The sequence below is a fragment of the Cydia splendana genome, chromosome 8 (assembly GCF_910591565.1).
Source record: "Cydia splendana chromosome 8, ilCydSple1.2, whole genome shotgun sequence".
NCBI lineage: Eukaryota > Metazoa > Arthropoda > Insecta > Lepidoptera > Tortricidae > Cydia > Cydia splendana.
In genome coordinates, this window is record NC_085967.1 from 9,391,134 (window position 1) to 9,417,605 (window position 26,472).

At 37.7% G+C, this 26,472-nt stretch overlaps 1 protein-coding gene across 4 annotated transcripts in view; it reads left to right on the forward strand.

Moving 5' to 3' along the window:
- Positions 1 to 26,472, forward strand: part of LOC134792785 (potassium voltage-gated channel subfamily H member 8-like) — a 179,291-nt gene that overhangs the window by 123,680 nt on the left and 29,139 nt on the right. For all 4 annotated transcript variants that reach the window (XM_063764123.1, XM_063764124.1, XM_063764125.1 and 1 more), the window contains exon 3: positions 22,710 to 22,819. In XM_063764123.1, coding sequence (XP_063620193.1) covers positions 22,710 to 22,819 — 110 coding nt within the window. The remainder of the gene's footprint in view (positions 1 to 22,709; positions 22,820 to 26,472) is intronic.

The following is a 26,472-nucleotide window of genomic DNA, read 5'->3' on the forward strand; positions in this document are numbered from 1 at the left end:
AGCCGTCTAACAAAGATCTAACTCTTAAATCAACGCATGTGTACATCTATTATTTTTTTATGATATAGAAGGCAAAAGCAGACGAATGACTGATTTCATTTAATTATTTAACACGTTTTTGATTTTATATACATGATTTTACAACGAATAAATGAAATGAAATGACTCGCCTGAAGGCAAATGGTTACCAACACCCCGCCAAAACAGAGGGTGGCAAAAGCGTTGCCGACTTTTAAGATGGGAAATAAGAAAGTCGCAGAATACGCCCCCTGTACCTTAGTATTTTGCATGTAAATGAACTATTACACGCCCCCAAAACTTTAGACTAAAGCATGACTTCTTACACAACTAGATATCTTGGCCTAGACTATTTTAGGTAATGTTATCTTATCTCTAGTCTATTAGTAACCCTGCCTCGTATGCTGCGTGGCAAAGACGCGGCTACTTCGAATCATGGACATTATTTGTATCTAAGTATGTATTTATTCATACAAGTATGTACTCGCCGCCAAGTACCCGCAGTACCAGCTGTGGATATGTGAAAAACTGACCCGAAAATATTTATTTATTTATTTATTTCATTATTGTTATTGATACCTGCGATGAACTAATTTCTTAACGAATCTAAGGCGCGAGAGAAATAAGTCGTGATTGTTTTCGGTGAAAATAACCGTAATAAGTGCTAATATTGCTATACCTGTACCTACTTTAATTTTGTTACTTTATATTTCAGGTATCAATGACGCAAGAAGATGGATTTATAGTTGTAATGACACACATCTTTAGCTGAAAAATATGAAAAGAAAACCCTAATTACGGCGAGCAGTGAACGAGTAAAAATGTAGTACCAAACTCGTCAAGAGATGGCGCCACCTCCGAGATAGAACACGCTAACGATGTGTCGACGTAGAATCGTGACGTCGGAGATGCAAATTACCGATCGATTTTATTATGTTAGGAGAAGATTAATGCTTGTTAGCTGCATAAGTGAATACCCATGCTGAGATTACAGCAGTTTCGTTACGTAAAAACTCAGTAATTGTACATAGTGTTGTAATAAATACGCTAACTGAAATTACGTTGTTTTCGTCTACAGAGAGTAACCCTTACTACAATAGAATAATAAAGTAAAAGACAAATTAGATAGATCATTTTTTTTAGTAATAAAATTAATGTTTCATGACTTTTATTTAAAACATAACAGAATACGAATCCAAAAATAAGCATACCCACTCCGCTTTCACGGTAACAAAAGCCATAAAGGCTACTTTTTACATAGATATATCTTAAAAAAAACCGTAGTAACCCCAGGTAACCTACATCCTGCGTCACTTTGGCTCCAAAATGTACCCTATTGGGCTACTTTCTATTATTTATTTTTAGAAACCTCGGTATCCAAAATGAACCTAAAAGGAACATTTTAGATCCCTTGGTCACGGAACCAAAACGTACCCTCCCCAAATATATATATATATAAATACCCCCATAATAAATACATATAATAAACCCCCCCTTAATAATTACCCCTATAATTTGGCCTTGTCGTGATCGTCTAGCTAGCAGTTAGGACCCCCTCGAAGTGAACCGCGGAAACCTAGATTCTTTAATGAGTAAAGCTAAATTTTGGACTCGGTTTTTAGATATTATTTTTACCTACCTAGATTTTAATGAAGGAATATCTAAAATACTAAAATAATTTATTACGTAGCTAAGAAATAGAATGAAACCCTTTTATTTAATTATAAGAATAGGAAATACTACGAGTTTTATGGCGTAATGTAAATGATGTTAAGAGAACCAAAACTAGAATGATATTGAAGATATGCAGCGTATACGATAATTGATAATATAAATATAAAAATATTTGTTGGTAAAAACCTGCCACGCCTATTAAGTCCCCGGGATAACATAGAAGTAGCACTCCTGAGGTAAGCTCATTTACTCCCTAGGATTTTAAGGATAATTACAGTTAACTATCAACTTCTAAGCGATGTGTGACTTATTCACACGTGCTACTCCTTATGCCCGATGCAAGTCTGGGAACTCTTAGTCCGATTACAAAATCAATCGAAACACCTAGCCTACCATTTTAGCCGGAAGGGCTATGACCAACACTTCGTAAGATAAGCGCACCAAGATGATGATGAAAAGAAGTGTCAAAGTATCCATCAGTCATCAATATTACTAATCTTTTTTACATTCAAAAGCTAAGGATACGAATCCTTTAATCCCATTTCCCAGAACTAAGAGTATAAACAGTAAATCTGATTTTTAGAGGTATAAACGAAGTACTAAGTTTATTTGTTAAAAATTAAGCTTTATAAGACTAAGAATATCAAGACCAGTAGATATATTTAGCTCGAAACATCCTCTGGATTACTTCTGCCTGCCAAAGGGTCCCTAAAACAATCCTTTCTTCGATTTTCTTTCTCAGAAAAGTCTGTGTTCCTAAACCCAGCTTGATATTAAAGAATTTGTTTTGTAAATACCTTAGAAACCTGATTACAATACCCAGTACTTCATTTCTACTCCAGAAGACCAGAATTGTGATAAGTAGATAAAATTGAAATATTACCTTTTTACCCAGATAAATTAAAATATTAGGAGATTTAGACGATTAACCACCTTACCGCGTGACTTAAAATAATGATACCATATTTGAAGTCCTTAAAAGGAGAAATATATACCAACCTAAGAGAAACCCCATATTTATAGTGTGTGATTCTACCCTATACCTAAACGTAGGCCCTAATCTAGTATATTCAAAGCATAGTTCGTTCTTACCATCGACCTAATGCTTTGTAATATACACAAGTGTTGTCCCTACGAGAAGCTGTAATAGTTCGGCAGGCGAAACCGATAAAGCAACCTACAGGCCGGTGTGATTGTGTCCCCCCATGGCGATTTGCACAAAGGCAGGGTGGCAACATGGGTAACACAGGTCCCTATTGTGTCTATGAATGGTATAAATAAATATATTTAATATACAAGGTCTCCAAATACTGTAGGTTTCAAATGAGCAGAGATTACTCCCAATGGCGCGCACGTGACGCCCTCATTCTAGTCTAGCAGTTGGGCATTGGAGGCCAGGAAGGGAGAGATATTTCACTATCTGTGTTGGTATAAAGATAGTGCCAAGTCAACCCTTATCTTGGTAACAAAACGACTCCTAACCGTTCCCCTTTAACACCGCAAGGTGGGAAGCGCTTAGTCGGACAAACTGTCAGTCCAAGCAATGATCTGGCTTTAAAATTAGCAAAAAGGTACCTTAGAAAGGTATGAGAATATCTAAGTTTACTTTTACAAAAAGAACCCCACGCAAAATAAAACAAAATCATGAAATTCCCTTAAACACTGCCACTCTGAATCCACGCTTTGTAACGGTATCGTTCCCCAAAGCTGAATCCAGAAACACAATGTAGAAAACTTCACGACAAAAGAAACACAGGTACAGGCAAGCAAAGAATCTCCACTTAGTCTAAGTTCAGCGTTACGACAATATTGTCCCCGTAAAACCAAACACAGACACAAATTCCAAGTTTAAATTCACTAGGATAATTCCAGGTAAACCCAAACACAGAAAAAGTAGCAGAGAAACTCCACCCACCAGCACTATGTACGCCCTAAGCCAGAGTCACTGTTAGTCGGAAATCTGAGAATGAAAAATCCCGTAAGCAAGGCCCGCTCAGCCTTATATAATATCCAAATGGCGACAAACGTTTCAACGCTTCAAGAAGAAGAGTCATATATCCCCGTTTGTTTACTATTCGAAAGTGCTTATTCCCTGTATATTAATACTCATAATCGTTTAATGTTAGCAAGGTGGAGGCTATCAATGCAGTCATAAAAATAGCGACATGATCCTCTTAGAAGTAAAGATCTTAAATCCTTGTTTGTTTACTAAGTCATATGTCCCACTCATTAAGGCTCATAATCTGCCGAACCCAACGGAACCATACCCGAACAATACGATCATAAAACTGGCGACAGTATTCGAAATTCAAATATTTAAATCCTATTCTGTTTACATAAGCCTTATGTCCTACACTTTAACGTTCATAATCTATTAATGCTGATGAAGCTATTTTTCAACGATATCTACGCACACTAAAGCAACCAAAAGTATGTTTGAGTTAACATCTTTCCCTTTATGATTCCAAATATTGCGTCCGTAAAGACGTATTTCAAGTTTATTTTTATAATAATGTATTAAACATATAATATAAGTTAATTATTTAATCATTGTAACCTTTTATCTACCTCACGCTTTTTGAATTTTGCGGTTTAAAACGATATCAGAACGTCACCGCGCCTATACCTGTCAAAGTCAATGTAAACAACCTTACAATTTTTGTTTTCCTAAGCAAATTCTTGTTATTATTTTGTTTTTACTAAGTTAATTAGCAATTAATTGAATCGTGGATACATGTAATAAAGACTAGACTAAGAAATCAAGTGCTTCGAGTTACCATCGTTTAGATCTTTCAATCAAAACCGTGATGTAAACACACGACCGGCAAGGAAGCTCCCGGAAGCTTTTCTTCACCGCTAAAATGTAAGTTTTATATTGATAAATGAGCTTAATATTACGTAATAGGCATATGGCCAGTTACAAGCTGCAAGTTAGGTACTGTTCGAGTATATATTGATGAGTGATAAATCAAATTGTGAAATTCTCTCAATTCCAAATAAAACTTTGTGTGACGCTACATGCGTCAGCACTTTTGCTGCATCGCACATTGGCCGCACCGTGAGGGCAGCAGGGGCAGCTGCTGAGGTGGCGGCGCTGAGAAAACGGGAGAAGTACGCGGAATTGGACGGCTATTTGTTTGTGCCTCTGGCGGTCGAAACGGCTGGTTGTTGGTGCTCAGAGGCTAGAGAGTTTTTTAAGGAGGTTGGGAACCGTTTGCGAGATAGAGGCCTGGATCCCCGCTCCGGGTCATTCCTGGTGCAGAGGTTGTCCATCGCGATTCAGCGCGGTAATGCGGCGAGCGTTTTGGGCACCTTTGCGCCGGGGATGACGCGGGGTGGGATATTTGACTGACTCAGTAGTCAGTCAGTCAGTACTGCTTTGTTTTTGACTTGTGTTTCTTTTTGGTGTTATGTAACTTGTGTAAATGTAATGTAATTATGTGATGTATTTTATAATTAATGTAATATTGGTGTAATGTTTTAATTTGTAATGTAGAGATAGAAATTTCAATAAATGTTCATTATTTAACTGAAATAAAACTTTTTCTTTATTTCTTGTGAATTTCCGTAATAATCCGAGAACTTTTCGAACTTTTTCGATATCTTTCCGCAATCTGCGTACTTATCTGTATCTGTCAAATAAATCCTACGTTAACAGCCACAGTCATTACGGAACAAATAATAGCTTACTCGAATAAGTAGGTACACTCGATGAACCTACTTTGATATGTCGATTTCGTTACAGTATTGGGCATCAATTTGGAGTAATTTGTACAAGGTAGCTTGTTAGTGGAATGTTTTCTTTCTCTCAAAGTATTCAGTTCAGTTATGATATATTAAACATCGACAAATAAAATGATGTAAAGACCATGGTATAATAATATACTCCGCCTGGTACTCCATTCCGAGATTCGCGTATGACCTAACTGACACGCGCCTACGTCATCATGCTGTTTACAGGTTCTCAAACTTTGAAATGTGGGAGAATTTTAACCAACGGTGAAAATTATTTTAACGGCATTAATTTTAAGTTATTCATGTAGAAACATAGTAAAATAAAACAAATCTAATGTATTAAATTAAACTTTATTTATCTATACAAGACAAACGTTTGAAAAACTAATTCACAGTTACACATTAATTACCAAGCTTACGACGTGAAAAGTTTGGAAAACACTGCGACTGCTGACACTGAGCGAGAAGGAAATAACAATTAACAGTAATTAAAAATGACGTGTTATTGTAAAATTTAAGCTAAAATACATATAAATGAAAATTATAAAGAAATATTTTAACTTATTAACCATAGGTATAATGTACCCATGTAACATGTTATGTTGAAATAAAGTGGCAATGTTATTGTGACGTAGGCCCGTGTCACTCTGGGAATGGAAGACCATGTTTTATTAAACCATAGTAAAGACATTTCGGATATTAGGATTTTACAACCAAGCTACAAAGGTGCACTGTACCTACCTACTTCAGTAATAAAAAGACTAATTATAGACAAACTTGTAAAAAAAAATATGATCGGGCATCTGAAACGGAAACACCACGAAACAGTTTCTTATATCCGGTATTAATCATCTTCCTCGCGTTGTCCTGGCATTTTTGCCACGGCTCATGGGAGCCTGGGGTCCGCTTGGCAACTAATCCCAAGAATTAGCGTAGGCACTAGTTTTTACGAAAGCGACTGCCATCTGACCTTACAACCCAGAGGGTAAACTAGGCCTTATTGGGATTAGTCCGGTTTCCTCACGGTGTTTTCCTTCACCGAAAAGTGACTGGCAAATATCAAATGATATTTCGTACATAAGTTCCGAAAAACTCATTGGTACGAGCCTCCAGATTGAAAGTCGCACGCTCTTACCGCTAGGCCACCAGCGATTAAATACCGGATATTCTTATATACATATTTAATGAAACCTAAATTGTATTATGATAGTAAACCCATACAGATACAACGATTCATACCTACCTACATGCTAACATTACTTAATCTAATTTATTATTATTTATTTGTTAGCCTGTTGTGTCCCACTGCTGGGCAAAGGCCTCCCTCTCTTTCTTCCACGCGTCTCGTTCTATGGCAATATTAGGCCAATCTTTCCGAAAGACGTCGAGATCGTGCCGCCACCTCCTTCTAGATCTGCCCTAACTAAAAATTAAGTATGGCCATTCATGCCTTCCTTTAAATCCTCAAAAACCCCTCGTGTAACTAATGGACGTCCCCTTTTTAGAGCGAATATCCATAGTCCATACGTATGAGTCGTGTAGGTACATGCATAAATGCATGCGTTTCCTACATATTTGGCAAATGTCGAATCTAACGTTTGCTCTCTGACGTAACTTCAGTTATCGGATAACAGGACTTTGATAAATGGATGCAAGCGTCCATAGCTGAAGTGAACAGAGTGGATGTCCAGTAATATTGTGAAAATCTGACTCTAAAAGATAGAGATTGAAAGCATTCGAAATTTAGCGCGACAGAATATAATGGAAGCTCATTTCCTTTCTTTTTCTATCAAGCGAACATTAGTTTAAAATTGTTTAAGTTTAAGGTAAAATGCATAGGTAGGTATTAGGCACCTACAGCAAATTCAGAATACGCCATTAGATAAGTTATAGAAAATCGAATAAAATACCATAAATAAAGTTTTATTTAATACTTTTTATGAACGACGAATTTTGATTATTACGCCAAGTACCAAGTTGCAAGGCTACTTTATGAATGAATCATTCATATAATGAGTCCATACAATTTTGCAGCTTCATGTATGAATATAAATGTATGGTCGCTTTTGTATATTTAGTCATACTTATTACGTAGCTCGTTAGCGAACAGAATCGCAGTTATTATAATAACTAGTGCTTTTGAATACAACTTTAATAGAGAAGAGTAGCCACCCCGCAATTTCAGATAACTCCACGGCTAAATTAGCTCCGTTGTTGCATGTTCCCTCCGGATTTTTCATAAATTGGCATTGTCACATATGACAATGGGCTTTGTTAAGAATTATTATTTTGGTTTTTCTGAACTTAGTACCTACATACAGATTAAAAAATTCTTCTGTAGCCAATAGCCAGATTTATCAATGTTGTGTTTTGTGACATCACGAAAGTTATAATTATAATGTTCGTTTACATTATTGTATTTTTATTACTATTTACTAACGTACACACTTTATTTGATTGAATCATAATCGTTAAAAAAGATATGTATTTTTGCAGCGATTTTTTGAATAGGTATTTATTGAGAGTAATATAATTATGTAACTCAGCATACAAAGACATCATAACTATAATGATGACGTCACAGTAAAGGTCTTGATGACCCTGCATGAGATACGAATAGGTACATTGACATAACGTTTAGAAGTAGGTATTAGAACTGCTTGTTAAACCAATCTACCGTACCATTTGCGCTTATACAATAGACTCCACAATTAAACTAATTTCCTAATGTGTGGTTATATTATTTGTATAGTTTCAATATCTACGTGCTGATGTACGTAAATCCCACACACTGTCCCTATCTTACCTAATCAAACAAGTTGACTATAGATGAATCGCCGGTCGGATATGATAGAGCTCTCCTTATGTGTTATATAGACATAATGGGTAATTTAAACATAACACATCGGTATGTGAAATGTAAATACTAAAAGTTAATATCGTGTATCAGGTTTATTTTCCTTCTTTAAAGTAGGTACCTATTCTTAAAGTTAAATTCAAGTACTCGAATATAATTATAATTAAACAGGTTCTTGTTAGTTCAAGCTTTATTTGAATGTTGTTGCTACGAGTACAATCACATTTCGTACTTAAGTCTAGCCTTTATCAAACAACCGCATTGTTAGCGTCTTAGTTCCATAATTGGGTTTATCCAGGAGCTTCTAAAGTTAGCTAAACCTATTCATTTCCTAAGTAATGTATGATTCATGAGAATATAACGGACATACGTTTTTCATTACTCGATGAACGCAGATTAATTGACAAAAAATAGCTATGCTTTTCGGTATTCATTGTTTCATCCACTACCTACTATTGATGCTGACTTACTACTACTTCTACAACGTATACCATCAACAACAACTTTCAACACCGAATGTAAGGGTCCATTCAGTGTTGAAAGTTGTTGTTGTTGAAAGTCCAGCAGAACACCCACCTAAAGAGAGATTTCGAAACGAACATGTAATTACATTTTGATATGAACTTACCTACATGTTCGTTTTTAATCCTCCTCCTTGCTTCGTATTCCTCAATATTGAGGGTTGTGACCTCCCTATTGTATCACTTTCTCTCTAACGATCTTTCTTCATCTATTTCTGTCTTTGGCGGTGTGGAGAGCCATGTGAACTGTGGAGTCAAGAGCGGTGCGGTCTGGTCAGACCAACGTAGTGGACTGCGTCCACGTCCACGTCCACGCCTATTCCCATCCACTTTGCCGGTCACAAAAAAGTTTTGCGAGGTTGCCACCGTCTTTCCTTGCTATATATGTCCTATGAAATTCAAGATCTTGAGTTCTCGCAATATGAAGGCGTTAGTCCGAAATGGTGGCCATGGGATATGGAGCATATATATCTTTCTCCAGCACCACATCTCGAAGGCGTCAATGCGGTCAGCAGCCTTCATTTTGAATCAATCACTAATTAAATTTAGTCACAAAGGATCACTCTGAGCCAAGACTAGTTCAAACGTCCCTTAGTCTTTTGCCGAGGTCTTGTAGTTTTGCCATCAAATTTGTTGAACTAGGTAAGATTCAGAGCAAAGTTTGCAATTTCTGAGATGAATTTATTCCTCTTAATTTAACTTTACTTCTTGCATAATGAGATAAGGTTCTAATGACGCGCATGATCTTATTGAAGTTTGATTGCACATTATATCGAGCGAATTGGCGCCGGCGTCATTAACTCGCTCGTTATTTCTGGCCGCGTTTTCCCATTGCTTGCGCGAGCGCATACGAGACGAGATTTCAGTTAAACCACTGTAAATTGACCTCAACATCTGTGAAACTATAGATACTCATGGAGCTCATAAAGGTGCATTCGATCGACTTGGATTTGCAATTGGAATGCCACTGTGCCAGGGTCGGTCGGCGCAATGACCGATTACGTCAGCAAAATTAGCCACAGATTCGCCAATGTGCACAATATTGCAGCACGGACATATTTCTAAACAGACAGATATGGCAGCAGAATTTGTATGAACACATAACGTGTCAATTTTAGCCAAATTAAGTGGTGATAAAAAATCATATGAGCGTAATAACTATCGCTTTGATATGAATTAAAATTCGGATCTAGAAAAATAATGATAATGATGAAATGAATAAACACAGAAAAAAGTACATTAGATTATTTGACGTAGATGTCACATAAAGTTATTTATAACAAGTGTTAAAAACGCAAAAAATTATTTGTCACTCACCACACTAGCTCGTAAAGGTACTCCTTGCTCTTTAAAAACTGATGAGAAAGTAACATTTTATCTACAAGAGTCGCAAAGTAATGTAATGCCAATTTTGAGTTGTTCATACATGTGGCTGGTGGAATGAACGTTTAAGTAATGATTTTGAATTATAAATATTTAATCGCATTTTTTTGAATTTGATTTGATTTGATTTGTGATTCTTCTCACTTGATGGTCTCATCGGAAGATCAGCGCTGGAAGCCACCAGCAACATGCTGAGATGGGGCCATTTCGTGGCACTTTAATCTTATTTTGTGTTTTCTTTTATACTATGTACTGTTCCGATTGTTTGTGCTTACGAATAAATCTATTCTATTCTATTCTATTCTATTTGTACCTCATTATTTACAGTTAATTCGATAGCAAAGTTTGTTTAACCCTCGGGCCTTGAATGTCTCGCGATGCTCAAGATTCCACTTATCGAACCACGAGTGTAGCGAGTTTTGGAATATTTCGCTTATTAACTTTACTTGAGTAAAATATCTTCTCAATATTGTGAATGGGTTGCGTATGATTGATCTACGCAGACATTATGTCTGTGTGTTGCAGTCATGACCGCACTAAAGTTATTTCCAACTAGCGTGTGCCCGCGACGTTGTCGATATTTATATCGTTATTAAATTCCTCTTCCGTTCGGCTTTATGTTCAATCGGTGGCCGAAATTTTATGGCACATAATGTTCACCGAAATTAACTTCGATTCATTTCAACACGGAGCTTATTATGAGGAAAATTTTACTCGGTTAAACTCGGTTTTATAATCTCCCGGTCATACTGCGGCTTGTGAAATACAGCGACGGCACCAGCGAACTTTCAGAACTGCAATTTTGCAATAAAGTCAATTTCACACGGCCTAAACAGACGGCTGAATTCGAAGAAAGAGCCGAGGAAACATACAGAGTGGCCCAAAAATACGTTTAATTAATTTATGAATAAATGAATATCAATATCAATTTTTTTTTCAGTTATAAAATAGTTTGAATGACGTCAGTTTAGCAGATAGTATTTAACTTCTTGGCTTGTCGTGCCATATAGAACATTGCCTTATTTTACATTAATATTATGGTATAAGCTTTATTGAATGTAGTTGGGAACCTCTAGCATTCTTTTCTCGTCGTCTGAAACCCTCGCAAAAGAAATATAGTCCATATGATAGAGAACTGCTGGCCATATATGACGCTATCAGGCATTTCCGTCACATGGTTGAAGCCAGGCCATTCACTATTTACACGGACCACAAACCCCTTACTTATGCTTTCTCCTCAACAAGAGACAAATGCTCTCCTAGGCAATTCCGCTACTTGGATTTTATTTCCCAATTCAGCACAGACATACAATACGTGGCAGGGAAACTAAATGTAGTGGCAGACTGCCTGTCCAGAGTTGAAGAAATTGGTGGATATACGATTGATTACAAAGCGCTGGAAAATTCTCAAGACGGAGATAGAGAATTGAATCAACTATTACAACACGGCACAGGGCTGAACCTAAAGAAGTTGAGAATCCCTGACTCCTATATCGAAGTGTACTGTGATGTCTCAACAGCATACCCGAGACCATATATAACGGAAACTTTCCGGCGAAAAGTATTTGACGCAGTACACAGGCTGAGCCACCCAGGCGTTAAAGGAACCATCCGCCTGGTAACGCAAAGATTTGTTTGGCTTGGCATCAGGAAAGATTGCCGATTGTGGGCTAAAGAATGCGCAGATTGCCAAAAGAACAAAGTTTTACGTCACACTTCATCTCCCATCTCATCATTTTCCACTCCATCTCATCGTTTTTCACACGTCCACATGGACATAGTAGGGCCATTACCTTTTTCTTGTGGTTACAGGTACTGCCTCACGGTCATCGATCGCTTTACGCGTTGGCCTGAAGCATATCCATTGGCCGACATCACTGCAGAGACCTGTGCACTAGCCTTTATATCAGGCTGGGTCGCCCGCTTTGGCTGTCCTGCAAAAATCACCACGGACAGAGGCAGACAGTTTGAATGCGAGCTTTTCCGAAGTTTGGCGACAATCCTTGGTTCCGAGCATCGACCAACAACTTCTTATCATCCAGCTTGCAATGGTATGGTCGAACGCCTCCATCGACAGTTAAAAGCAGCCATAATTTGCCATACCAACACGCACTGGGTAGAAGCTTTGCCTTTGGTACTCCTCGGAATCCGCAGTGCTTGGAAAGAAGACATCCAGTCTTCAGCGGCAGAGCTCGTATATGGCGAGCCATTGCGCCTACCTGGTGACTTCTTCAAGCCTTCAGAAACTACTGCAGTCGACTACTGCAATTTTGTGGCCAGGCTACGCAACCATATAGCTAAAATCATCCCAGTTCCTGGCACTCGTCACTCTCAGAGGCCGTTCTATATCCCGAAGGACCTCAGCTCTGCAGATTATGTTTTCCTACGACATGGACCTGTCAAAGGATCACTGAAATCCCCGTACACTGGCCCATATAAGGTTTTGCAGAGAGGAAGCAAAACATTTAAAATAGAGAGAGCTGGGAAAGCAGACACTGTCAGTATTGACAGGCTCAAGCCAGCGTATATGTCCAAAGACGATTGGGGAAATCTCAGCCACAGCAGCGCTACGCCTGACACGCCATTAGTTCCGCAAGTGCCTGCATCTGCTCCCAATAATCTGCCGCTAGAGCAGGTACAAACTGCAGAAAAAAGAACTCGTAGCGGCCGAACCGTACACTTTCCGCCCCATCTTTTTGACTATCGACCGTAGCAACGGTCTCGGCGGGGGAGTAGTGTAGCGGACTGGCCTTTTTGGCCACACGTCTGGGTCAAACAGATCACTGTGTTATGTCTTTCCTGTAGACATACACAAGAGTTAAGGGCTATAAAGGTTAATTTTCTTATTTAACCCTTATCCACGTGAAAAGGTCCTCCTTTTATTTAGAGAACTATGATAAAATCATTACTTACATGCCCACAAGCTGTTAACTATTGCCCACAGGAGAGAAAACTAGTGTGTTATCGCGAACAGTACATTTTTCTCTCCTGTGGGCAATAGTTAACAGCTTGTGGGCATGTAAGTAATGATTTTATCATAGTTCTCTAAATAAAAGGAGGACCTTTTCACGTGGATAAGGGTTAAATAAGAAAATTAACCTTTATAGCCCTTAACTCTTGTGTATGTCTACAGGAAAGACATAACACAGTGATCTGTTTGACCCGTCTACGGTTCAACGAGTTTTAAGCTGAAGCATGACATTCAGAAACAATCGCTGATTTTTCCGTGTCATTTGAATGTTGATGTATTTATTTATTAATTATAGGAGATTTATTTTAACTGAAGTTTAATTCGACTCCGCCGGTAGGTCTCCTATATTATGGTTAGATTTACAATAAGCACATTTGACATAAGTACTGAACTTCGCCACGATTATTATTTCTTTCTTGCAACTTTTCAAACAAGTCCCTTTTTGTCAACAAACTGTGTTTCTTTTAGCTTGCAAATCGGTCCTTAGCAGGGATAAGTCGGATTTGGACGAAAAAGGGCGTCTGTACATAATATGAAACATCAGCACACCTCCCAATATTGAAATTTCGTTTATGTTTCGGGTTGTAGGTAACTAAATATAGAAATTCGGTTCCTGGAAAATCCATTAAGACTTCCGTATTACATTTTGCGCTCCAATTGACGTCTATACAAATTACATAAAATATGTTTAGCCGCGGAATTTCTTGGATAAATATGAGAACGATGTGGATCGAACCGTTTAAAAAATACCTCCTGTACATTTCAATGTCATTGAAAGATATCATATACTTACCTACCCACCGAAATATTATGTTAATAATCCGGCCATGTGAAGGTCCTATTAGCATAAACCCTTTTCGCTAATCACAGTTTTTATAGTTGCTAATACCTATTTTTTTTAGGATTTTATGTTATATTTTTTTATAAACACACCACGTTCATTTTCGCTAGATTGAATAAAATTGTATAGTTATTAATCATTCAATCTAGAGAAAATAAACTTATTGTTGTTGTGTTTAGTTTCCTTTCATATAGGTAGAAATACGTCAATATGGAGCCCATATCATTTTTATTTAATATTTTATCTCTACTGTTGTTAATACGGGACAAATTGAAGAAATTGCCTATGTACAGGGTGATTTATATATGTCTTTTACTATGTCAGGAAAGCGTAAGAAATACCAAACCTTGTTGTGTAAGTACGTATACTATGAGTAATTGTAATGTGATGTGGATATTATTAAACTTATGTACATACCTATAAATTACTCGTCCTCCTTATAAGAGCAACATGTAAAACATATGATTCCCATTACAGCTTTTAATGAAAGTGCCGAACTATATTGCTATTGAAATAGTGTAAAAGGTTCTATTTTTAGTAGCCTGCATGAAATGAAAAGAATCGCGTGTTGAAGACTGCGCTACAAGTCTCAAAGTGCCCGAAGGAACGAAAACACTAGGTACTTGACGACCGGTTGAGACGAGGCCACGTATTCTCGTCATTTTCCGAGTCAAGCACTTGGATTAACCAGTGAAATTGTAAGCTTGAAATCCGTAGTAAATATTCCTATCAGAAGAGCGTACTTATTCTGGTGGTGAGGAGTGTATGGCTCGCCTATGCATTTCAAGCGGTAGAAATAGTACCTGAGAATGGGGGAAGCTACATAATAAAAGCCATTTAGCCCGCTTGGAACCTGTATTTAGTGCATACTTGTCCCTTGTATCTAAAAATAGATTTGATTGGCTCTTTTCGTCTTAATAGACGTCTGAACTTTTGCAACAGAAAAGCAAAACTAGGTACTACAAGAAAAGCTCTAATCTAAATTGAATTTTTGTACATTTGCCATAACCGAAATTTATGACTTGGATCCGAATAAAGGAAATATTTTGCGGCTACCTCGCACAACGTATCAGCATTGCGATACAGCGAGGAAATGCCGCCAGCATCCTTGGTACAATGCCTCAAGGGCCTATTTTAGATTTAAGCTAGTTATTAATTTCGTTTAGTAGTACCACTGTATATATATTGTATGTAAATAAATGTTTTAAATCAAGGAAATAGCCATATAAGTCAATCTCAGAAGTTCCGCTCAATTATGGACGACTCACGCTAGACCGGGCCATTATCGTTAATTTTCGCAAACAGACGGAAGTTTTCCTGCGTGTGTTTATTCTTATAAGTCTCATATCTCTTAAAACAGTTCTCGTTAAATTGATTTTTCCCGTATTGCGCAACGCACCCCCGACTTTCGAGTGCCACTTTTGGTCCAAATTAGGATACTTATTACGAAATACGAGTTATTACGAATTTACGTTCAATATGAAAGAAAAGTAGGTACCGTCAACCGGGGTGAGGATGGCTGGGGTGAATATATAGGGACAAAACTTAAAATGTGATTTACTTGACAATTTCCTAATAACTACCCACACAAATTGTAACAAACAAAATCTACTATTATTTTCACTCGAATGATCAAAATTTTGTGGCTATTTTTTAAGAATTTTTCGTGCCAGCTTCCGCACAAAATAAAAATAAACATGTGCTATTATAAGGTATCTAATTATAGAATATTGAGCACACTTCAAATTGCATTATCCCATTTCGTTTTTAGGGTTCCGTAATCAACTAGGAACCCTTATAGTTTCGTCACATCTGCCTGTCTGTCTGCCCGTCCGAGGCTTTGGTCCGTGAAAAATGTTTGAGGGAGGTATCCCCTACACGTAAAGTTACGCCCAAATAACATACATTCAATGAAAACTACAGCAAACATGATCAGTTAAACCATTTTGTTACTTTCGCAAAAAGTCTTCCCTTCTTAGTAAATAGACGTAAAGGCTCTTCCTTTTACTTGTTATGTACATATATGTACTTACACTTACTAGTAGCTCCCGTTCAAGGCATCAGCCTATTGAGACGGGTAACTACGCAATCCTTCACTAAGCGTGGCCCGACATGCTCTTGGCCGGTTTTTAAAATATTTTGACCACTATTGCTAATGTTGACCTCTAAAATAATAAATAAATAAAATATATTGTGTTTATCGCTTTTCCAGTTGTTTACCGGGCTAATCCCAAGAAGGCCTAGTTTCTCCTATGGGTTGGAAGGTCAGATGGCAGTCGCATCCGTAAAAACTAATCCCTACGTCAATTCTTGGGATTAGTTGTCAAGCGGACCCCATATTCCCATGAGCCGTGGCAAAATGCCGGGATAACGCGAGGAGGAAGAAGTGTTTATCGTTTTTGTTTCTCCAGTAAAAGTAAACAAAGGTAGTTACACTTAACGCCCCGCTTTAATATACTCTGTGGAACCTATTAAAACGACTTCTTCCGTAACACTATGGCAACCTTTGTGTCTGTTTGTCTTCACTCGGTGGCGCGCAACGGGGTAGCAGTATGCGCTGAAAGCGGCAAGATGAGTTGGAAAGATCGGGGGTGCCATCCTCGCCACAGATTACATAATACGCAGAATTACCGGTTATTTGCCGCACAAACAGTCAATTTAATGACGAAGCGATATAAATTTTATAATATCAGGTTCTAGCGCCAACTTTTGGTCAAACAAATTACCATACCCTCATAGTCCTTAGACGAAACTTGACAACACGGCATATGCCTTTCCGCAGTGTTTCCGACCATCACATATCACATATGTATGTAGACATATTCGTACATTTCTGCTTTCAAAATAAAAAGGCTCAAACAAATTAAGAAGTCGGTCACCTCTTTTGTTAGGACCTTCCACTTTTGGTACGAAGATTTCCTTTTCATCGAAATTTAATTTTAAAGCCGAAAACGTTCACTTAGCAAGTGTAACGTACATAACGTTAGTACATATTTCTAGGGGAAAAGCTAACCATTTTGCAAGAGTGGCGTATCTGCACTACTACTGAAAATGTAATCTGTGCATTCCTTCATCAATCTCGGGTTTTTGCTAACGCGATCAAGTTTGCGGACGCCTGAAACTGATTCAGACTCATACGTCAAGGTACTTATTTTATACGCGGTTCCGATAAACCGCGTTACATCATATTTAAGGGGGTCCGACGCCATAATTTATCAACTTTTTCATTATGTTGAGACAAGAAATACGATAACTTTGGAAAGATGGCTTACGTACGTTAATAGACGTAATAAATCGACGGACGGACAATAAAGTGATATCATAAGTGTTCATTCGGGCAAAATATTTTGGTATGTGGCGATAAAAATATCAATATTTACAATAAAAATAAAAAGAATGCTTACTCGTAAGTAATTGTACGTACCTACGAGCCTGATCCATTTTCATTATCAGATAGATACACAGGGTGTCCCTAGCCATTTGACAAAGCCGAAATCTACATATGCATTAGGGTATTTAGAACCAGTATACAAAGTATCATAACAATCGGTGTAGCGGTTACGAAGAAATTAACAAATTACGATTTTTTTACTTTGAAGCAACCTGTATGTGTTAGTACCTCCTGAGGTAATAAAAACTATGAAACCTTCTTCGACCGTTTTGATTATCTTTTTTATTTATGACATTACTAAGATTCTGACTTGTGACAAATGTCATCATTGCCGCACATTTTCAAACAAATTGTCAAAAGCACTGCCAATGATTAATACAGTATGTTTCTTTTTGTTGTCGATTATTGGAAGTAACTTTTGTTTGATAATTTATGTTTTTATCTTTTGTTCTAATTAAAAAAATATTACCGTTAGAGCATTTCTGAGAAGTAACCCTACGTGGGATTTCAGGGTTTGTCCAATGGGTAAGGTCACGTTGTATAGGTACACTTTAGCTTAAAGTTAAGATGCTCGGAACTCTGATACTTATATCAATGAAAAAAAAAGATTAGAATTTTTTGACGATCCGTGTTATGGATTATCCATCCAGTGTTGTTAAAAGACTAGTCTTGAAGACTTTTAAACCTTAAAGACTTGCAAACCTTGAAGGTTCAAGCTTTGAAGACTCAAGCGTCAAAGGTTTGAGCTCAGAAACGGTTCAGAACCTTAACGACTGAAGCTTTTTATGAGCTCTTAAAAGTAAGGCTTTAAGACTCGGGCTTCATAGAGAGCTCAAGCTTTAAAAACTCAGGTCTATTGAAAGCTCAAGCCCCTGAACCTCAAAGGCCTGAGTCAAGCGTTAAGAGCTCAAACAACGAGCGTTATAGGCAGAAAGTATTATTGTGTAGTATTAATTTTTAACCCTTAATTTTACGGGTCCGGTGTGGCGGTCTACCTAGATTTTAGGGTTCCGTACCCAAAGGGTAAAAAGAGTAGGTATTCCTGACCATTTTTAAAGATTAAAATGCCCGTCTGTCACCAAGCTGTATCTCATGAACCGTGATAGCTAGGCTAGACAGCTGAAATTTTCACAGATGATGTATTTCTGTTGCCGCTACAACAACAAATACTAAAAAGTACGGAACCCTCAGTGGGCGAGTCCGACTCGCACTTGGCCGGGTTTTTTACTTCTAACGAACTCAGGATTATGCTGTTAAAGTTGTCTCTCGGGTTCCTCACGGGCACCCTGTATAACTATCAAATATGGCATTAGATTCATCTAATTTGTTAAAAGCTTTTAAGACTTAAATGCTACAAACCGTATAGACTTAAACCTTCAACGCTTAGGAGGCTTTAACGCTTGAGGCCTAAAGACTCGAGGTTTCTGTGCTCGTAAGCAGCAACGCGAACTTATTAAGTTGAGGCTTATATGGCCGAGGCTTTAAGGTTCGAGGCTTCTAGACTCAAAAGTCGCGACTCGAGTCTTGTAGTTTACGCCTCGAAGCTTAAATTCATATGGATATTTATTACTATGCATTATTTATTACTTTGCCTCTACCACCAGTTTTGACATTGACATATTCGCTCACGTCTACGTAACTTACTTTCTATACATCTCGCTTGCACTAATATGCGAGTACGTTACGTAGACGTGAGCGAATATGTCAATTTCAAAACTGGTGGTAGCCGTACTTATAATATTATTATCTTAACCCTTAAATGCATAGTGTTGCCAAATGTCTACAAAGCATTAGACAGCTCACAGATTTAAAAAAAAAAACGGCTTACGTTCTTGAACGCACCTTTATACCAAACGTCAAGTAGTAGGGTGATGATTTAAGGGTTAAATTTACTCAATATATTCAATTTATAAAAATTACATTCGTTTTAAGATGAAAAGTCGGAAAGCTTGGAAAAATCCAGAAATTGATAATTTTTAGTAGGTATGTGATTTTGAACGGTGTTTTGGGGGTTTGTAGGTATATCACAAATAGTGTACCTTTCTAATGGTAGTAAAAAAATTCATATATCTATTACTGAAAATTACATATTTACATAAATATTATTTAGCGAATTCAACTTCTAACACTGATTTCGCAGTGAAAATCGAAGTTATATTTTTTTTTACTATTTTTCCTAGAATCGGCAAACAATTATGTGATACATATATTAATTTCGGGCAAAAAGAAAAAAACTTGCATTAGGGTTAACCGAAGCCTTTAGTAGATATGTTATTAGACGGAACTTGTGCTCTGTAATTTTCAAAGCAATTTTTTAAAAGATTAAAAAATATAATTATCCTTAATTTCATAAAATCCTCTTATCATATTCTCAGGACAGGCACATTGAGCAACCAATATAAATAAGTACTGTGACATTTAAAAATAAATAGCATAAAGTGGTATGCCAGATAACATATGTAAGTTACTCTTTTAGAAAAATAAATAATTTACTTCATATTTATTGAGATTTACATTACATATTTTCGCTATTTTATGAATCCAACATCTGGGTTTTTCGAGAGCTGAATACTTTGAATGCCTTTATCACATTTTCGCAGTTACTGATTATTTAACATTTCAATCATTTTTTCTTGTGATTGTATAAACCTTGATAAATTATTAGGTTCTAACAAATAATCTTCATTTCATCATCATATTAAACATCAGTTGGAATGGGAAAGTTGCTTCAACTTTCGACATCATACAAGCTTTCGTAGAATAAGTACTCGTGCACATGTGGGTATACATTGTGTCGTACAGTGTAAAAGGGAATTTAAAGCAGTTGGCGCTAATACCCTTATAAACAACGCTTTAATGTTAACAGCAACCCACAACGTAAGCGCCGATTGTACTAAAGTCCCTTGTTATATTGAAGGCGACATGATCGTTGGTGCGTTTGAGCCAACCGTGGGCAATCAAAACTTCGGCTTCTACTTTTAATACATACTTGTGCCCTTTGCTTTATTCGGGAGTATTTTTATTAGGTATGTTTGCGTTTGTGGCGGCGCGCTTAAACTGCGCAACAAAGACATTGGAGGTTTCGCATATCCGTATACTTACGGAACTTAATAAACAAATTATGTGGTTTCGTCATGGTTTTATAGGTTTATCGCTCACCGATCTACATTCCTGCATACGAGCGCCGCGACATCACATCTCTCGAAAGAAAAACTACCAAGTTTTTTCTAAATAATGCCAGGGGGCCTAGCAAAATGCCAATCGTTTGCGCCGCAGCGAACGAAACCCTATTACGCTGTCGCACTTTTATGAAAGAGTGATAGAGAGACATTACCTTTTCGTTTCGCATCTTGGCTAGGCTCTCAGTTCCACATTTTATTCGTAATCCGGTGAAGGAGAAACACTGATTTTGCAATACTTTTAAAAGTCCATCCTATTTAAATTGACCTATCTATGTTGCCTACAGGCACTGCAATCGACTAAGTGATTTTAACGTCAGCAATAGCACTAAAAGGACGGTTTAATTTAAAACAAAAGAGCGCTTCAATTTCCCGAGGCCCATCCGAAATCAATTTCGTTTTGTGTACTTTCTTCAAAGGCTTTCATCAAATCTTTCTTCAGAAACGATATGTTTAAGCGAACTCGAAATAAAATTATAAAGTTACAGTATATAAGGAGCTGAAAACTTTTCAACAAATGTCAATTACGACACCTAAATCCGACACGTACTGAGCAAAATTACTGAAGAAATTTTCAGACTTACCTTGCCGTGAAAATTTCGCATATTTTCGCCCTTGAATGAAAAAATCTAGATGATTATTATTAGGAACGCAAATCCTCTCCCGCCGCGAACAAGATTAATTAAATTCTTATTGAAATGGAAAAAAACTGATAAGAATGAGATTATTCTTGTGCACCTGATTCTGTCGCAATTTATAAATAATGTCTCCTTTAGTGATTCTGTTTACAGCCATCAACGCTTTTTGGGGAAATATTTTTGGAATATTATTTAATTTTTTGTTACTGATAATCTAATCTGGTCTTTGTCTACAAACATTTATTTTTTTCGTCGTGTCATTTTGCGGTATATAATAAATAATAATAATAAATATATTTTTTGTAATGTTTTGTAAGTGTTTTTATATTGTACATTTATACTCACATTGTAAAACCCTAACCTAAGACCCAAGTTAAATAAAGGAATAAATAATTTCTTTATTCAGACTGAATTCAGAATAGATTCTTTATACTTATATATAGAGTATACTTATTTATAGAGTTGAATATTATATCCACCATAAAAGGCTTTGTATGCGGTAAGGGGTTAAATAAAATAAATGTATAATTTTAGTATACCTATGTAAGACTTTAAACTCAGCTGAAACGTCGGAATTAAAGGTAAAAACAATGAAATTATATCGCGGTAGACCCGTTTGTGTAATTAAATACCTATGTAAGTACAATTAACCTAATTTATAAGTAGCAGATTAACAAATGTGGACTGTATTTGTCTGAATAAAGAAATTATTTATTATTATACAGTCCACATTTGTTAATCAGCTACTTATAAACTAGATTAATTGTACTTAGGTACATATCCTAAAATTATATAGGTATTTTTAACCCTTTACCGCATACGAAGCTATTTATGACAGATATAATATTCAACTCTATTGACAGCTTTAGTACAACTTAAAGTCCAAATTTAGTACAACTAATTTTCATTTTATTATTTATAATTATGTAAACGTTTATTCAAACAACGTGATTTTTTACTTCACTCACTTAGGTATTGCTATGTAACTCTGATCAAAATAATTATAAAAATATGGGGCCATTACGAGTATTTTGGCATAATTAAATGGATAAAAAGGCACCCTTGTTTTAATATTTTACCCGTTTCAGGAGCCAACTGTACAAAACACCTTATTCGCAAGTCCTGACTGCCTTTTAATTTATTGTATTTTATAAAACAATACAATTTGGTCTAAAGTTGCAGAATTGGATGTTCCAAGATAAATGTAATTTTCATTGACACTGCAAACGCTAAATTAGGGAAGCCACTTAAACTTTTCATAACTCCTAATGGATTGGTGGCGGAAAGTAAAAAACTCGAACCGGTTTTTCATAAAAGGAGCTGTTAGCTTTCTGTTTTTTGTTATTTCCTTCCACTTTTGAACCCTGTTAACAAATTATCACGATAGAATAAGTATTAAGTATGTATATTTTATGTATATTAGCTTTATTGTAAAGGTCCGAAATTGTGTGATAAAGGCTGTAATGTGATTAAATTAATGGAAGTAATCGTTTGTCGACAGATAGCAACTTCGTGCTGGGCAACGCGCAGGTGCCGGCATACCCGATCGTGTACTGCTCGGACGGATTCTGTGACCTGACGGGGTGGGCGAGGGCACACATCATGCAGAAGGTAGAGTCATCGTTTTGAATGTAATTGTTAGAATTTGGTTAGAATACATGACGTTCGATCTCCGGCTATCCTATGAATGCCGGCTATCCTTTGTTGCCGGTCCCTTATTGGGATACCCTCCTCCAATTGAGGGGGGATTTAATTCTTCTCGAGGCAGATGTAGGGTTGGAGCCGGTGTAGCTTTATTTGACGTTCATAAGCGCATTGTAATATGCCTACTTTAATAATAAACTATCTTTATCTAATGAGTGATTGGATGAATGAATGTATGAATGAATGAATAAATGATGAATGATTGTTTATTTGCGGAATATGGATTACTTACAATAAGTTGTTGCTATTTTAATTATTTAGTCCAAGTAAGGCATGCAAATATAAAATTTAAACTTCGTAGGTGAAAAGACACAAAATAAAGATTCGTTATCACTAAACTAAATGTAAATACTTACATTAAACGGCGATTAGGCGATTTATATACTTACATTTATATTTATTTATTTCTCTGGCACAAATATCCAAAATTCTAAACGCAATTTAATGTTTTCACCCCGCTTCAGACTAGGTATTTCGTCTTGTATTGTCCGTCCGTGGCCGAGGATGTGTAAATGTATACACATATACATATACATGTACCTATACAAGCTTAGCAAACGGGGTCGATACGCGTCATAGTCTGTTCGAGAAACGGAAAACGGTGAAAAATAGAGATAATACTCCTAAAAATACGTGTTCCTCATTAGATTCGTAATGAACTAATGATGCGTAGAAAAATGTATTCGAAGCGTGTATAAGCACACAAAAAATAGTTATCAAAAGATATAAACAAAAAAGGGGGAAAAAGTAGATATTTTTTATTTCCCTAATATCTCAAAAAGTATTAATATTTAACAAACCAAAATTAATATTATATATATATTATCTTCTTTAATCAATTAGGGTCTTAGGTTAGGGTTTTACAATGTGAGTATAAAAGTAAAATATAAAAACACTTACAAAACGATAAAAAATACATATAAACACATTATAAAAAACCTAACCTAGGGTGCCGCCAGCAGCGGGGCAAGGCCCAAGCTACCGGTGGTCAGGGCTGCAGAGAGAGGAACCGGCGGACTATCCGCGCCGTGTCCAAGATCACCGCCTTCTGCATCTGACCCTTGATCCAACCACCTAGCGAGAGTCTCTCAAGATGTTGGTCGAGACTCTTCGCTATTAGACCGTTCACTGAAACGACTATCGGGACAATGATCGTCGAATCAACATCCCACATGGCGGTTATCTCGTGAGCCAAGTCTAGGTACTTACTGGACTTGTCCTTCTCGGCCTTCACGAGATTCTCATCATGGGGGATGGTGATGTCAACGAGCACGGCCCGACGTTGCGATCGATCTATTATCACAATGTCAGGCTTATTGGCTACAATAGTCCTGTCTGTGATGATAGATCGATCCCAATAGAGCGTGGCACGACCATTCTCGAGAACAGGCGCAGGTAAGTACTTGTAGTACGGTACTTCGCGGTCCACAAGGCCATATAGAAGAGCAAGTTGCTGGTGAATAATTCTGGCTACGAGATTATGTCTGTGCAAGTACTCGCCGTTAGCAAGATGAGAACAACCGGAAATGATATGCCTGAGTGACTCTCCGGGACGGCGGCATGCCCGACAAATGTCGACCGTACCGTCCTTCAGGATATATTTCCGATAGTTGTTCGTCATCATCATTTCGTCCGCAATTGCACAGGCAAAACCCTCGGTTTCTCCGAAGAGGTCCCCGAATCGTAACCAGTTCACCGACGCGAGCAGGTCCACATCGGGTCCCGTGAGGGCCTTGTAGAACCGCCCGTGTAGCACCTTACTCTCCCATGCCGCCTTGCGATCCGCAGTACTTAGTACCACAGGTTTGCGCCAGTTCTCGTTTGCCAAGGAGAGCGGCGTGAGGTTCCTGTCTACTGCCACCACATCACGATGCATCCCACAATCGTTGTTAAGGAAATAATTCCTGAGATTGTACACCTCGCGGTTGTGGAGATCCTTGGCGTTTAGGAAGCCTCGGCCTCCACACTTCCGTGGGATGTACAATCTCATAACTGACGAGCGTGGGTGTAGCATGCGATGTGTGGTGAGCAGTGACCGGACCCTCCGATCCAGGGCGTCCAGCTCGGTCTGAGTCCACCTTAGTATGCCAAAGGAGTATGTGAGTAGGGGCATTACCCAGGCGTTGAAGGCGCGCACTTTGTTGCCTCCTGACAAAAGACTGTTAAGGACTTTTGTGAGCCGACTGAAAAAGCGCTCCTTCACCGACCGTCTAATACCCTCGTCCTCAATACCCAACGACTGTGACATGCCAAGGTATTTATAGGTTTCTGATTCAGAGATAGATCTGAAAGACATTGTCTCAGAGAGTTGTAAATTTGTTGAATTTACAACCCTCCCCCGCTGTACATGCATAACCGCACATTTATCGACACCAAACTCCATGTTGATGGCACTACTGAAACCTTCGGTGGTTTTCAGTAGCTCCGACAAGTCTTGGCTATTTGGTGCAAATAATTTGAGGTCATCCATGTACAGAAGGTGAGAAATGATTTCACCCTCTCTCCGAAGCCGGCAACCTAGTCCCAAATCCTTCAGCAGGGTACTGAGGGGATTGAGAGCTAGGCAGAACCATAGGGGACTCAGACTGTCACCCTGAAATATTCCTCGCTCAATCCTTATAAAATCCTGCGGGTCAGGGGGGTCATCCCCGCCTCCTGGTTGACGAAGGACTGTGGTCCACTGCCTCATACACGCGCTTAGGAAGGCTCTCAAAGCTGCATCAACTTTATACAACTCTAAGACCCTCCCCAACCATGAATGAGGCACCGAATCATAGGCCTTCTTGTAGTCAATCCAAGCGGCTGAGAGGGCCCCCTTGTTCCGCCGGATTTGTTGGCAGATGGTCATGTCTATGAGGAGGAGCTCTTTAGTACCACGGGACCCAACCCTACATCCATTTTGAGCGGAAGCCAGAATATTGTTTGCGGCAATGTGCGCGTTGATTTTTGCTCTCAAAATGGATGTAAGGAGCTTGTAGAGTGTAGGCAAGCATGTGATGGGTCTGTAGTTTTTCGCTTCCGTGGTACTACCGGACTTATAGAGCAGGTAGGTGACACCAGTTGTTAAGGAAGGTGGGAGAGAACCAAGCTCGAGGGCTTGTTGGAATTGTGCTGCCAAGCGCGAGTGCGAGCATCGGAACCACTTTAGCCAGAAGTTGTGCAATCCATCCGGTCCAGGACTTTTCCAATTCTGGGCCGTGCGGATGGCACAACTGACGTGATATATATATTATATTATTAGGATATTTTCAATCAAACATTCCATACTTGCAGAATATACATACTTGCTGTATCTCCATTATTTATACTTTTTATTCAACGCTGAACACAGCCCTCCGCGTAACATTAAATAAAATTTTAAAGATATTAAATATTACTTGAAATTTTTTTAAAAAATATGGTGTATTTAAAACATGTTAACAAATGTACTACTTGTATAAAATCTTAAAGTTATTTTTTTAATAAGTTATGCAATTGTTAATCAACAAAATTTTCTCTAACATCCTTCTTTATTGAAAACGAAAAAAAATATATAAATAACTATTGTAAAATTTTGTCGC